Source organism: Cnephaeus nilssonii, assembly GCF_951640355.1.
Source record: "Cnephaeus nilssonii genome assembly, chromosome: 5".
NCBI lineage: Eukaryota > Metazoa > Chordata > Mammalia > Chiroptera > Vespertilionidae > Cnephaeus > Cnephaeus nilssonii.
In genome coordinates this window covers 36,709,060-36,724,683 of record NC_137076.1, presented here as the reverse complement: position 1 = coordinate 36,724,683, position 15,624 = coordinate 36,709,060, and the positions used below count along the sequence as shown (strand labels likewise).

The 15,624-nt window shown below is 32.3% G+C and overlaps 1 protein-coding gene across 2 annotated transcripts in view; it reads right to left on the bottom strand.

Moving 5' to 3' along the window:
* Positions 1–13,132: 13,132 nt before the first annotated feature.
* The window catches only part of GLRA3 (glycine receptor alpha 3), a gene marked incomplete at both ends in the record, with an annotated part of 130,059 nt that continues 127,567 nt past the window's right edge, over positions 13,133–15,624 (bottom strand). For both annotated transcript variants that reach the window (XM_079773365.1, XM_079773364.1), the window contains one exon: positions 13,133–13,405. In XM_079773365.1, the coding sequence (XP_079629491.1) occupies positions 13,133–13,405 (273 nt within the window). The remainder of the gene's footprint in view (positions 13,406–15,624) is intronic.

The window sequence follows — 15,624 nt, the reverse complement described above, 5'->3', positions numbered from 1 at the left end:
ACTGCAATAGAATTAAAATGTTTGAAATGCTGTAGGTGCTTTATGAATTTACTCCCTGAGGTATGAAACTGTTACCAAGGAAACATTCTGCAAATGTTAGCAAATCTCTCACTTGCTTTTTAGAAGAGGCAAAGGAAGACAACATATTTTTCTTGGAACATTTCAATTAAACTCAACCTGACTTTATTGTAATAGTTTCTAACTCCTCAGAGTCATATAAAAATTATTTTGTTAATTGAAAACTCTTGCAATTTATTTCAGCCATGATGATGGTTTGATATATATGCTTTTTTTTTCAGGTTTTGAAAGTGCCTGATAAGTAGAATTCATAAACTGCAACAGTATCTTAAGGAAATTTTATTATTAATAAATATATTGAACATGAAGCAATAAAATTATCATTAATTTATTGAAGAATAAACACACTTAAAGAAAGACATAGGGTGAGTAATCAAGATCACATGTTCACTTTCTCTGATTCATGGTTCTCTCTAATTTTAGCAGGTTTATCATTGTCTTTTAAGGCTGATGCCAATTCCATTAGTTTTTACTTATTCTAAAGTTGAAGGGGTAAATTAATTATTTATAATTTTTCTAAATTATCATTTGACCATATATAATAGTTGACTTATAATGTTTTATTTTTCCTTGGAATGACATAGAATGGAGATAAATAAACTAATTCTATACAAATACTTTTCAAAACTAAAGATTCTTGCATGAAATGAAAGTTTTAAATGTGTAATTAAAATAGTTCTATTTTTATTATTAAATAGAAATTAACATTAAGAATAAAATTTAGCCATATATTAAAAGCCAGAAAGAAATAGTGAAAGAAAACATCTAAATTAACAGTTTTGCTTTGTGGTTTAAATAATAATTAAGCCATTATTACTTCTTTGACTTTATGGATTTTATTTTTAATATATAAATTTAAGTATTAGCTTTTTATTGATTTCAGAGAGAGGAAGGGAGCAGGAGAGAGAGATAGAAACATCAATGATGAGAAAGAATCATTAATCGGCTGCCTCCTGCATGCCTCTGACTGGTGACTTCCTGGTTCATGGGTTGATGCTCAACCACTGACTGCACTGGCTGGACTAATATATAGATTTTAAATCATACATTGAAATAGGCAAACAACATGACGGATATTTGGACTAAAACAGTCATCTTGATGACATATTTTAATTGCCCATAAATTATCTTTTTTAAATATTTGACATGTTGGGCTATATCTTCTGCAGTATTTATAGTCAGTAAAGTCAGTCAAGGAAATTGTTATGTCTGCTTTAAGATGAAGGTTTTTCATATGCTGGGATGATGGAGAGATTAAGTAAGAACTCTCTTTGTCTCTTCTTTCATGTAAAGTTGTCTGTACATCAAGCATTTCCAAGTTTTCGGGTTCCAGTCAATTGTGGCAAAGTTGACATAAGATAAAACACAGGGAAGTGGAACATGAACTTAAAGTTAGGACATAAATGATGAGGGGACTTGTGCAATATTTTCTTGATTTCAAAATTAACATACATGCTCAGCAATGCTGACCCTGTATTTATACTTTTTAAATTAGCCCAAGAAAGAATGCATTGCAACCAAGAACCCTTAATGACATTTTAATGGAACTGGACAACAAAATGAATACCCATAGCAGATTTTCTTCTATAACACTGGAATTTTTTTTCTATTTCTATTTCATACTTTACACTCTTTTACACTTTGCATTTCTTTCGGGATATAGTTTACTCAAACTTTATAGGAAAATAGGAAGATGTTAATTTTTATATTGTAACTTCTGACCTTAGTAAACTTGGCCCTATTATATTCACTTAAAGATCAAGAACAAAGACCAACTGAGAGTGGAGCTCTGGCTTTAGTAGTTGCTAGGATCAGTAAGTAGTATTGAGTAAAATGGCCTTGTATCTTTAGGCTCCATTTCATTACTTGTAAAATAAAAGTTTTGAGTAGGTTTTCCCTGAAAGTCCTATTTAATAAAGCTCTTAAAGGATGGGATTATATTGACTTGCATAATGTTTTTTTCACTTTCATACACTGTTATGCCACAGTATTGCTCTCAATCATTAGTGAAAATAGCCTCATCATCCTAGATGACATTTACTAGTACACTTCCCAAACCAATAAGAGGGAGCCATCTTGTGGTTTAGGCTCAGAGTGACTTACACTTATAAGGTAAAAGAATGTGTAATTTTTGAAAATATAATAGTCTTATATGTGTTATGAATGTGATCTAAATGTTTAACTTACAGATAATTTAAGAAAAACTTCAGTTCTTAGTATGAGTAATTGTTAGGTTAGAAATATCATTTTCATATTATCTGTGAGAAAGTTAACTAATAAAAATATTAGGATAAATGAAAAAAGTTATTTTATATTATAAAATAAATATAAACAAAATATGTTCATATAACTTATTACTTATTGGACAACATAATTTAGTTTCTAAAAGGAAACTTTTAAAAATAATATTAATATGATACTATTTAATATAATTAGTGTATTTTTATTAACAGTTACATAGATGTTATTTCTGCTAAACAGGTACTTTTTAATATGTGTTACATATTGTATTCTTATACAACAGCATATGACAAGCTCACATGCCATTATTAACATGTTTAAATTCCAACTGACTAAAAAGTTTGATTTTTATGACTCAGAATTTTAACTACAGAATGTAAAAGATAATATTCAATTGTCTATTTTAGTATCATTATTCTGTCCTTTGAGTTATTTTCTGAGATTGCCCAATCTTTTGTTATCCTCAGTAAGTGTTAAAACTACTAACTCAGAACATACTGAAAGATTTCCATCATATAAGAAAATAAATCACAGACAATGACATGCTAGGTGCTGTGCATCCTTAGTTTCAAACAAGTCCCTAGAATTGTTTAGAAAACAAGATTTTCTAGATTCAAAGTAAATTATAAGAATGCATTATCTGCATTTTTTCATTATTTTTTAATTAAAAACGAAAAAAATCAATAACCTGAATTGAAAAAAATATTTTAATTTACTATGTGCAACACACCAATTTAAACCCCATAATTTTAGAAAAGATTGAGTATTGTTTAGAGATTATTGATTACCTAAAAATAGTACTAACATAAAGTCTGCGTCAGTCCATGACTTATGGTTCCTACAGATGTTATTTCCTTCCTTGCTTTGCTCTTGAAGGTGGAGGAAGCCTTCCTGTTTGCTCTCCTTGAGATTTTCATGACCTAATCAGTAGGTACTCAAAAAGATTTGTTGATGATAATGAGGAGCACAAAGAAAACACCCAGAGAAAATAATTTCATCACCAGGTAGATTTCTAGTGTCCATTCTGGCATTTATTAAATGCAATTCAACAGAGTAGAACTATATTTCTTTCAAGGGATTCAATAATCCATTATCAATCTTATATCAGCAACTGGCAATTCAAGAAATAATCCATGCCTTTGGATGTTCCACTTTGGAAAATAATTTGGAAACGTGAATAAATTCACTTTGTTGCCTATTTATGTTTTATTACTTTTATTGTTTAGTCACTTAGGAAATACAAGGTTAGATTCATAAAAATGACCACTCATAGAATAAGTATTTCAAGTATGGTCAATCTGTACAAAATTTCTTTTTTAGGTGGAAGTACTTATTTAAAAAAAAAAAAGACCCTATAAATCTATAAAGAAAATTATTTCTGTAACTGATCATTTACAAGAGTTTAGTTACCCCTCCTCCCAAAGGAAACAGAATCTGACATCAATTCAAAATATTGAAAGAATAATTTTTTATGGATGGCTTAAAAACAGAGACCTATTTGGAAAACCAAGAGCCATTAAGCTACACAAGTAAATGTTGTCATTTGATTTCTATCTAGTATTAATTGTCTTGAGAACAAATTTTCAGACAATCATTCCTCATGTCACAGAATGGAGTATGAGTGAGCCTTCTTTCCCAGCCCAGCTTCTGGTTACCCGTGTTAACTGGGTGAATTTTGTAGAGCAGTACACTGTTGGGTAAAGAGTGTCTGTTGAGATAATTTGATAAGACAGCACACACAGGTCAAATATAAGGAAATAGAAAAACAAAAATATCTGAATAACTATAGTATACTACAGTTCAGTAACTATGTCTCTTTCCAGTTTAATATTTCCATGTAATTAACAATGTAAATGTGCAAAATTACAAGTAAGTAATATATAGAAAATCAGATTATCAAAAAGAAAACAGCTGTTGCCCAGCTGGTGTGGCTCAGTGGTTGAGTGTCAACTCAGAAACCAGGAGGTCATGGTTTGATTCCTGGTCAGGGCACATGCCCGGGTTGTGGGCTGCATCCCCAGTAGGGGATGTGCAGGAAGCAGCTAATCAATTATTCTCTCTCATTATTGATGTTTCTCTCCCTCTCACTTCCTCTCTGAAATAAATTTAAAATATATATTTTTTTAAAAAGAAAGCAGCTGTCAACAAGAATAAATTATGATAAAACACATTATAAAAACCAATGAATTTAGTGGTACTGAAAATGATGAGTATAATGAAAATAATAAATATTTTAAACCATGGTAGTAAAAATTAATCATAGCTTACCAATAAGCAATAACCACATTATGCTTATTTGCATACATTTCATTTAAGAACATATCACCTACAAATACCTCTAGCTCTTATACTTACAGATGAACTTGCCTAATTCTATGCCAGCATGTCAGTCGAGAAATTTCTGCTAATGTTATGATATGAATCATTCAAGTGCAACTCAATTAGCGAAGGGCCAGCTTGTCAAGGAAAATCATAATGCCAGCTTAGCAAGGAATTCTCAGTTTATGAATTTTCCTGAATCTTATGCAACCAATAAATATAAAAAGAGCCCTGACTGGTTTGGCTCAGTGGATATGGTGTCAGCCTGCGGACTGAAGGGTCCCAGGTTCGATTCTGGTCAAGGGCATGTACCATGTTTGCGGGCACATCCCCAGTAGGGGGTGTGCAGGAGGCATCTGATCGATGTTTCTCTCTCATCGATGTTTCTCTCTATCCCTCTTCCTTCCTCTCTGTAAAAAATCAATAAAATATATTTAAAAAATCAAATACAAAAAGACATAACTTATTCCAAAAATGAGAGACAAGTTATCATATACCATATTGAAACATTTTCTTGAATTTTTATATATTATTTTTTCCTTAATCTTTACTATTATACTATCATCTAACTGTGAAGAGGAAAAAAACAAGCGAATTCCAGATTTTAAAAAAAGCAATCCAACATTCAATTTTGACATGGTCTCTATAGGCCAGTTAAGTAAAAGTGGTTTATTTTAAAACCAGGTTTTAAGGAAAAGGCTTTCAAATAAACAAAAAGTATAAGTACAATAATGCCAAGTCATTTTTCTAGATAGTAACACATCTCCTCTCATTCTATCCCAGTAGAAATGCACCCTTATTGTACTTTTCCTATAACAATGTATATATTAAGGCTTCTCTGAAACATATATTACTGGTTTATCACCTAGATGTAATGGTTTCCATCAGGACAGAAATGTACTATGACTTTTGCCAAGAAAACAACATGATCCTTTGATAAATATACTCTTTATAAAAAAATGAGACAAGAGAGATATTTTGTATTATTGAAAAGCATTAATTTTTATTGTTTTTGATCAAATTATCTACAGTTACATGATAAATGCCACATACTGTATATGAGTTAATGACTCTGATTAAAGAGCTTGTTAGTTGAAGAATTGGACTAAAGATAATATAAGGAGAAACAAGTTGTTAAAATCATGCATAATTTTTAAATATACTTTCAGCATAATTTCCTAAAAAAATATGACATCATCTGGACAGGAAGACATACAGACAACAGACTCAGGAAGACATGTTTTAAATCTACAGAAAAATAACACCATAAAATAGCAATGCTTTTTTTGGTAGTCTTTTAAACATCTTGGCTCATGAATAATAAATCACTGTATACGATATGAAGATGGTAGTACATTAAAAATGTATGGCACATTTTCTTTTCATTTTATTTTCCACAAAATGTTATATAATGTTCATAGAATGGCAGGCTACTTCACACTATTTTTTCCCCAGCAGCATCATCATCTATCACATGTTAAAATACAAACTTAAGGAACAGCCATTGCATAATTCATAGAGCTGAAAGTGGAGGAGTACAAAATTATTCAAGCATGTTCAAACACAGTCTTACATCCAAACCCTTTCCTGGCCTTTAACCCACAGTTCCTCACCTCTGCATTTACAGTAACAAGCCAGACTGGATAATGTGTATGTACCTGGGGTTGCCTGAAGGCACCTCTACCCTGGAGAGAAATCAATGATTAAAATAAAACAAGTGAAATCATTATATTTTTATTAATTTTAATCTATAAATATAAATTATGTTTGGCTTACAGTTTTTTAAATTAATATTACTTTGTAAGGTTTTCTATATATTCATATTGTGACATACTTTTTTTTTTGGTTAATCCTCACCTGAGGCTATTTTTCCATTGATTTTTTTTTTTTTTTTTAGAGAGATTGGAAAGGAGAGGGAAAGAGAGAGAAAGATCTATATGAGAGAGACACATCGATTGGTGCCTCCCACACGCGTCCCACCCAGGGCTGGGGATAGAGCCTTCCATCGACCAGAATCAAACCTGAGACCCTTCAGTCCTCAGACCTATGCTCTATGCACTGAGCCAAACCAGCTAGGGCTGAAATATATTTTTAAATACTGAATTTAAAAGTATTGCTATTTTATAAGAAGCTATTTAAAGTTATGTACTGCAAATAATGTGCATAGAATTTTTTATCAATTTATATTTACCTTATAAATGATTTTATATTTCATTATTTTATCAACCTGAAAACATCTCATCATTGTTTAACACTTGATGTACATTTATGAATAGCTTAAAGAAGAATAAAGCTAGAGATAAGGGATTGAAAAGGGTATCGATTAAGCCTAAACATAAGCAGCAGATACGAATAAATATTTGATGTGTTGTCTTAAGGGAGTGGAGTTATTTGGAATTTATAAAGTAAAAGTCATTTCTTTATGAAGAGAAACTTTTAAAAAAATCACTTAGAGCTATCTCACCATGGAGCAGGCTGCCCTCAGAGTAACAAACTACCTGTTTCCCTAAGAGATTTACAAGAATGTGGGTAATTTTTACCAGGAATGTAATGGTAAAGATTCTGGCATTGAACTGAAACACCTTAAAGATTTATCTTCAATTGTAAAGATATAAATGGGAGACAGTTAAAATGAATTTGAAGAAGGAAAAATTATAAAATGTTTAGAGTTAAATCAAGCCTTATCAGAAAATAAATTTACACATGTTCACATCAATTGTTCTCTCTTGGGGAACTTTGTCAATAGTCCAGAATGTCATGTCTTATTCCAAACATACTAAGTTCAACATTTAAAACAGTGCCAGGTGGGTAGAAGATTCTCTACAAACATTTGTTTAATCAACGATTGAATCATAATCTCTATATTGAACATAGCGTGTATATATTTTAAAAAATGCATTGGGGATTCTGATGTACAGTTAGGATCCAGAACCACTATTTTAAAAATCATATTCCACCACCTTCAAAATTCTCCTCTTATTTTGCTTATGTGTAACCATAAAAAATACTGAGAAAACTGCCTATGACACTACAAAATCATCCAATATTACTAGTTATTAGTAGCTGTCTTGTAGAGGAACTGTTTGACAAATAGTCATTCTTCAAAGACAATCCAAGTAGATTTTTAGAATTCTTTTGTTAATAGTTGGAAAAAAATTTGATCCATGGAGCTTTACTCATGTGTTGTTGAGGCAAAATATGGCTTTGTAATTAAGAGATGGCCAAATCAAATGATTGCACTGCTCATATTTCCCATTTATATTGCAAAACATACCACGGAATCATGGACCTTTGTCCAGAAAATGGAATTATTTTGCATTTTCAATTCGAAAGAATTTATTCCATTAATAATGCGTGTGTGTGTGTGTGTGTGTGTGTGTGTGTGTGTGTGTGTGTGTGTGTGTAAATGAGGAAAAAGGAAAGAGAGGAGGGCAGATTAAGCTGGAAAGTGCAGAGGGAAAAAGTGAGACAGTCCCAGCTATCAGTTCAGGATTTCTCTTTCTTTTGGCGTGATTCCTGGGAGAAGCTTCTCCAGAATAATTTCCTGCCCCAATTATTTTCAAATCCTAGAAAGTTATATTTTATGCCTGGGCTGCAAGCATCTTTGCATTATCCACTGAGCCAAACTGGCTAGGGCAGGATATGACATTTCTTAGCCCTCCAGCAGCGGACCTTCGTTTTTCTCTCCAGAAGTGTGGTGGAAAAACCCTAGATCACCTTTTTGGATTCTTATTACCCAAGTTACTAAGAATATTACCAGTGGCATACAGGAAGCTTAGCCAATGTGCAGTAAGAAAAGGTGTTTCCTCTATAGTTCACACCAATGGAGGGCTGGGCCCTGCCCAGGCCTAAAGCCTCTGGCTGAAGCTTTAGGCCTGGGAAGGGGACCTCCAGCTCCCTCTGATCACCGGCTCAGCCACTGCCCAGGCCTGCCCAGACCGAAAGCCTCTTGGGCAGGAGCAGACCCCCAGCTCCCTATAACCAATTGCAGGGGGTCCGCTCCTGCCCAGGCCGAAAGTAGACCCCCAGCTCCCTGCCCAGGTGATCAATCGCAGGGGGTCCACTGGTGTACCAGGCCGAAGCAACGCCCAGCTCCCTGGGATCAATTGCAGGGGGTCCGCTCGTGCACCAGGCTGAAGAAACCCCCAGCTCCCTGCAATCGATGGCAGGGAGTTTGCTCTTGCACCAGGCCAAAAGCCGCGGCTGGTGGCTTTTGGCCTGGAGCCTGAGCGGACACCCAGCTCCCTGCCTCCGATGGCAGGGGGTCCGCTCGTATTATTTATGTTGCAAAATATGTAGAATCTATTTTGGAGTAGGAGATATGACCATCAAGGTGATTAATGGTTGGTTGGTCTAGGACTCCAGCATGTTTTCATTCTGTTTCTTTCTTAGAGTGCTTATTCTCAGTTATTAGGGGACACACCTGCAAATTTAAGTGTTGCAAATTTCTTACTTGCAATATTGAGAGTATTTTCTATTTTTAATACTGTCCGGTCCCATATTCCCTTGAATCTACTTCATGGAATGTGTACTGAGTACTTTATAAATGAAAGGAAAAGTGAGCTATCAATATAATACTCAGTTCTCCAAAGTGACTAGCAGGTTGAGGTCTATTGTGTTAAAAACAGAAAAGTATATTTTTAAAAAGATGATGGCATGAAAGCCCTATTTTTCTCTTAAAATCATAACTACTTACATTGCACAGAGTGTTAGAGTAGTTAACAACCTGCTTTCTTCTGTGAAACATGTTGGCTTATTTTTTCACTTTATTTTTCTAAAATTTCCATTATTTTCTATAAGATCTTAGAAATTCATAAACACAATACATATATTCATATTTTAGGGCTATCTAGATTTTAAAGCAAAATTTATAATTCAAAATTCAGGTAAAGATTATTAGAATATATTCACAGAACAAGACTAAAAATTGATAATAGAACAGTCATAATGATTCCTTAAATACAGGAACTAGGAGGTGGATAGGCTCTCCAGGTGAGTAATTGTTATGGAGAAACATCCAGAAAGGTTAAAGAAGTTTTAAAGGCTCTGGCTGCCCTATCTGGTTTGGCTCAGTGGATAGAGCAGCAGCCTGTGGACTCAGGGCCCCAGGTTCAATTCCCATCAGGGCACATGCCTGGGTTGCAGGCGATCCCCAGTAGGGGGTGTGCAGGAGGCAGCCAATCAATGATTCTCTCTCATCATTGATGTTTCTATCTCTTTCTCCCTCTCCCTTCCTCTATGAAATCAATAAAAATATGTGTTTAAAAATAAAATTAAAAAATGAAAAGACTCTGGCATTCTTGCTTCCACGGTTTCTTTCTGGAATCTATTTAAAGTAATAAAAAGAAGTTCTAGGGCCTTACTACAGTTGAACTCCAATTCTAATGATTGGGGAAGACAGAGAACAATGTCATATATATACTAAGGTATAAGGTTTCCTAAAAATTCATATATTATTGAACCATATATTTCAATGGTTGAGATATATAATTCTTTTTAAAAGTGAAATAAACTTCATGTACTATACAAAAATTACAAATTTTCTAATGTGGCTATTTAAAAATACTTCAGCCTGATCAGCGTAGCTTAGTGGTTGAGCGTTGACCTATGAACCAGGAGGTCACGGTTGGATTTCCAGTCAGGGCACATACCTGCATTGTGGGCTCAATCCCCATTGGGGGGCATGCAGGAGGCAATTAGTCAATGATTCTCATCATTTATGTTTCTATCTCTCTCTCCCTCTCCCTTCCTCGCTGAAATAAATAAAAATATATTTAAGAAAAGATAAAAATATTTCAGAATACCCATATTAGAATTGTAACTTATGTGTGGGTAATTAGTGTATATGTACACATTTTATTTTCTCAATATTAATAGTTTTCTCATTGGCTCAATTTGAAATATTAGGGTTTGACACAGGGATTGTTCAGGCACATACTACCTCAGGATGCTAATTATAATGTACTTTTCTAGTATGAAAAGATCTAGACATGTTCATTAGAAGGGGCACATTCTTTTAAAAATTTTGGATATAGCCTTGTCACTGTGGCCATATGAGTAAAGGCTGTCATAGTATTTTCCTAGTGTGATAAGACAATGATAAGTTTATATACCTAAGCAAAGGATAATACTTTCTAAATAGATCCCTACCATCCCAAGACCCCTGTTGACAATTTGTCTCATGGCTAGTATTTTTACATTCCAAGTTTTAGGTTTAGAAAAGACATTTTTAATATTCTCAAATATAAACATAAGAAATGCCCATGAATTTCTTTTGGGTCATAAAATTCATTATATCTCTGTTTGCTTCTGACAGAATTTACTTAATTTAAGCAATGATGGAAAACTTTTGAAATAAGATGTGTAAAGTATAGAAAAATGTATTCAAGTATTTCAGAGACATATAATGCAATGCAGTTTATCATTACTTTAAGCTACCCAGCTTATCCTCAGAGAATACAAACAACATATCTTGCTCTAATCTATCTTTAGTACAAGAAAATATTTCTGTGCTTTTGTTTCATCTACACCAAATGAAGAAGTATATATGTTTAACTTTTAGCAGGCCATTGCCTTAACCACTCAGCCACTTCATCAGCTGCATATGTTTAACTTTTAGGTGCACAGTCCTCAAAATAACTAAAGCACATAGTACTAACTTCTTTCAATTGTGGCATTTACATTTAGTGGCAAAGATGATGATTTTTTTTCTAATATTGTTTTAAATTTTTATAAACAAGGGGAATTTTTCCTTTTAGTTACAAAAATTGTTGAACATACATTGGTTTTTAAAATTTATTTTTAAAACTTAGAAGTGGATAGACCAGAGTTGAAAAACATTGAGAAATTTTTAGCTTTAAATGGCAGTTCTTACTTTTAGTTTGAGATGGTTAAAGGTCAGAAAAGATTGCCGCCTTGTTCAAAACTGGCTTATTTTTTCCTCGGAATTCTGAGTTCATCGTTTTCTTAATGTTTAAACTTTCCTCTGTTAGTAATTTGGCACACTGAGTTTCCATTTAGTGAATCTGACCAATAATCATGCATATCTAAGAAGCATTTCAGGGCTTTTTAAAAATACATTAATGATAAAAATAATACAAAAAGAGCAAAACTGAAAAATAAACAGAATCTGGTTCATTTTAACCAAGAACTCTGTTACATAGTTGTACTTAATTACACTGCACAAAATGAGTTAATGCCCCATTGTAGTTGAAATAATTCCATGGGGTTGCTGATAAATTTTAAGTAAAAATTTTATTCAAAATTATTCACATCTAGTGAATGGCTTATATATTAAAATCATTGATTCACAATTATATAAACTGTCAATCCTCACTTTATAGAAATAACTTATTTTTATAATTTAGAGTTAAAATCTTCCCTCCTCAAATTTGGAGCTAGGAGTTTGAAATCATATAACTTTGATGGGAAAACTTTTATTATTAAAAATCTCTCATAAATCCAATTTTATGTTCATTAAATTCATTTTTATCAAAATGTAAATACTATACCATTGAATTTTAAAGTCTCATTCTAAGTTAAAATTTAAAAATCTTACTGAACTGTGTTCAATTATATCAAAACATTAAACATAATTACATACAGACAATTAAGCAGCTATTAAAAATCTAACAAAACAAGGGTACTGGCTTGAATTTTTTAGTGTTAGTCAATAATTAAAAACACATAGATATATAGCTAAAACACTTATTTAAACAAAACAATACTGTTTTCAGTATTTTCACCTTCATTCAAAGACATATAAAGTTAAGAAAAGTAGATATTTATAGAATGTGATCTCTTGAGCCATTCGTTTCAAATTTCCAAAGAGCAAAATGTAATATTCTAAACAAGTAAAGCTATTATCTAAATAATAAAAGTTCTTTATTTTAATCGTCTAATTTGATTTTTTTGTTATTACATAAGTAGGTCTGGTAGTATTTGTATGTACAATTTTCTATTACTATTAAACAAGTTTTCCATTGAATTAACTTATTATTTTTCTATCTGTAACTACAGTATAAGAAAATATTTTAAAGCCTCAAGCTACTAATTTATCTTCAACATTTCCCTTTTCTCTTGGTATAAAGTTCATTGTGCAAATTTTACTTTGTAAGATTATTATTAAATTAAAAATAAAGAAATCCAAAGTAGTTTTCACATGTGCTATTATTCGACATTATATAACATACAAACACATTGGCAGTGATACTTCCACTTACGTGATTTACTATGAAAGAGCAAATAAATCAATATGAAATAGAATGTCTATATTACATAAATATATATTTGGTATCCACTAAAAGAATCTTAATTTGCCTCATGACTTTGCATAGCAAATTATAATACCTTCCTCTATGCCTTTTAATACAATGGTCATCATTTGTACACCACACACACACACACACACACAAACACACACACACACCCCTATGGTGATGACACTTCCTTTTGAATTGACTGTTGGCACTTGCATGACCCCAGAGACTTAATCTCATTGCTGATGGATATCCTCATGCCTAAGAATTTTATAGATAACCCAGTAGAAAATATTAAAAATCAAAAAGGCTAATGGGAAGCAGGCTCGGGAGATGGTGTCAATCTTCTTGGCCCTGTCGATAAAGATCTTCCTCATTTCATCGGGGCTTTCTGGCATTACCTGGACAGGACGGTTTGGGCCCTTGGGGGTCACACTGTCTTTTGCCTGCAGACACGGTCCCATGCCATAGGCTGTGAAGCTGAATCGACTTTCCCTTACCTCATCATCCTGCCATAAGAAAAACATAAGAAAACACTTCAGTCATGAAATAGAGCATAATTAACAGCAATTCGGAACCATAACTTAAGCTTTATCATGATAAATGTTAATATTATTAAAATGAAAAGACAAGTCTATAAGTATGAGTTGCTTTATTCCCCACTCAAATTTTATTGATTGAACGTGCATCACATAGATGTGTCCATTAAGAAATATAAAACTCTCAAATTATATGTTTTAATGGAAAAGTAACAATTCTGGTATTGTCTATATATTGCTAGAACATCTAAATAAATTGAGCAAGAAAAAAATCTATTGGGTATTATGTCATATATATTCACAGACTAAATATTGTTTACATTATGTGTCTAAATGGGTAAATATGATGTCAGAGGGAAAAATATGTGCCAGGATCATTGACTGAATTTTCATTTTTCATGGAGGCAAATATTTTAATGCTTATTTCCTACACTTTTATGTTACTTTGTTTCAAAATACAGTTTAGCTCAATAACTCTGGTTGATTTTTGTTATCCTCAATGCTACTCATATGTTTTATACTAACCCATTTGGCAGACTATAAAATAGCCCCATATTCTGGCTTATATACAATTACTTTTCAAGTGCATTGATTTAATTGAAATTATTAATGAAATTTGGCAAAAGTTTATTTCATGTTAAAGAAAATTGTGAATTATTATGTTCTAAAAATTGTTACTTATCTTTTAAATGTTATAAATTGAAGAGAATTCCCTATGCATATACATGAAAGAAAAATATAAACTTAAGGAAAAATTATTAATAAAACTATAATAAACACTGTTCATGATAGGAAAATATGGCACTTACTAATTTATAATAAAATTCATTAATGACTAATTTAATTTGACAAATTTATTTAGATTGTAACAGTAGATGGCTGCCAATTAATTGATTTTTTTTGTACTAAGATTGAAAGTTTAAAAGATGACATTTTACAAATTTATTATAGCTTGCCTCTTATAGAAGTAATTTTTATGGTAATACAAGAGATAAAAGTAACTAAGTACTCAAACTCTTGAAAAATATTTTGTGTTTTGAAAGTATAATGTCAATGAATAGTATATTACAAAATATAAGAGTAACAAATAAAAATTAAAATGGATTCTAAAAATGAGAAGATGATCAAAGTTGATGTAATAATTATAAAATAGGTTTCTGGTGAATTATAAAGTAAGGCAATTCCATCTGAAAGCAGAAACATATAATTATTGGAAAATATCTCAACTGAAGATATACAAGGAATTGAATTTTGAGGAAACCGGTATGACATAAAAGCTGATGATCCAAATCCCATGTAATTACTGCTGTAATCTTGCAAAAAATGGAACTTGATTTTTAGTAGTCTTCATAAGAATGTTCATTTGTGCTGGCAATTTGTTTTGCTTCCATGGAGATTTTAAGGCTATATTATTGTTTGCTTTGAATTTTTGATTACAAAAATGCTAAGATTTTAGGATTCTAGCAGCTGTGCTTCGTAAAGTAGTATCTATTGACTATCCTTTTTTCTAGTTTTATTGAGAAATAATTGATGTATATCACTGTATAAGTTTAAGGTGTACAACCTGATGGTTTGACTTACATATATTGTGAAATGACTATAATAGGTTTACTTAACATCCATTATCTCTTATACATAAAATAAAAAAATTCTTCTTATGAGGAAAACTCTTAGGATCTACTATCTTAACCACTTTCTTATATATCATACACCAGTGTTAAGCTATAGTCATCATGTTGTATGTTACATGCCTAATGCTTTTTTAACTTTTAACTGGAAGTTTGTACATTGTAACCATCTGCTTCAATTACTACCTTTCTAACCATCTGTTCCAACCATATTTTCAAACCTTTGGAGACCCCCATACCTCAAAACAGAAATAATCATTTAAGATTGACCATATTTAGTGAACACCTGTATTTTTCTCAACCATATCTTTTCACATAACTGACTGTGAGTAAAGGGTTAATGCCAGCCAGCCCTAGGCTGTCTCAGGACTGCTGAGAGGGACTTCTGGTTCTTCCAGCATCACTTCCTTGAGAACAATAGAGTTCAGCTAAATGGGGAATGTGGAGTTTGCTTCATCCGCAGTGAAGGAGGCACCTGCTCTGGGGAGGCCATGCGTGACCAGTGGTCTACGTGACCAGACGGTATATAGGCTTGGTGAGAAATAAAGGCTGTGGCTTCTC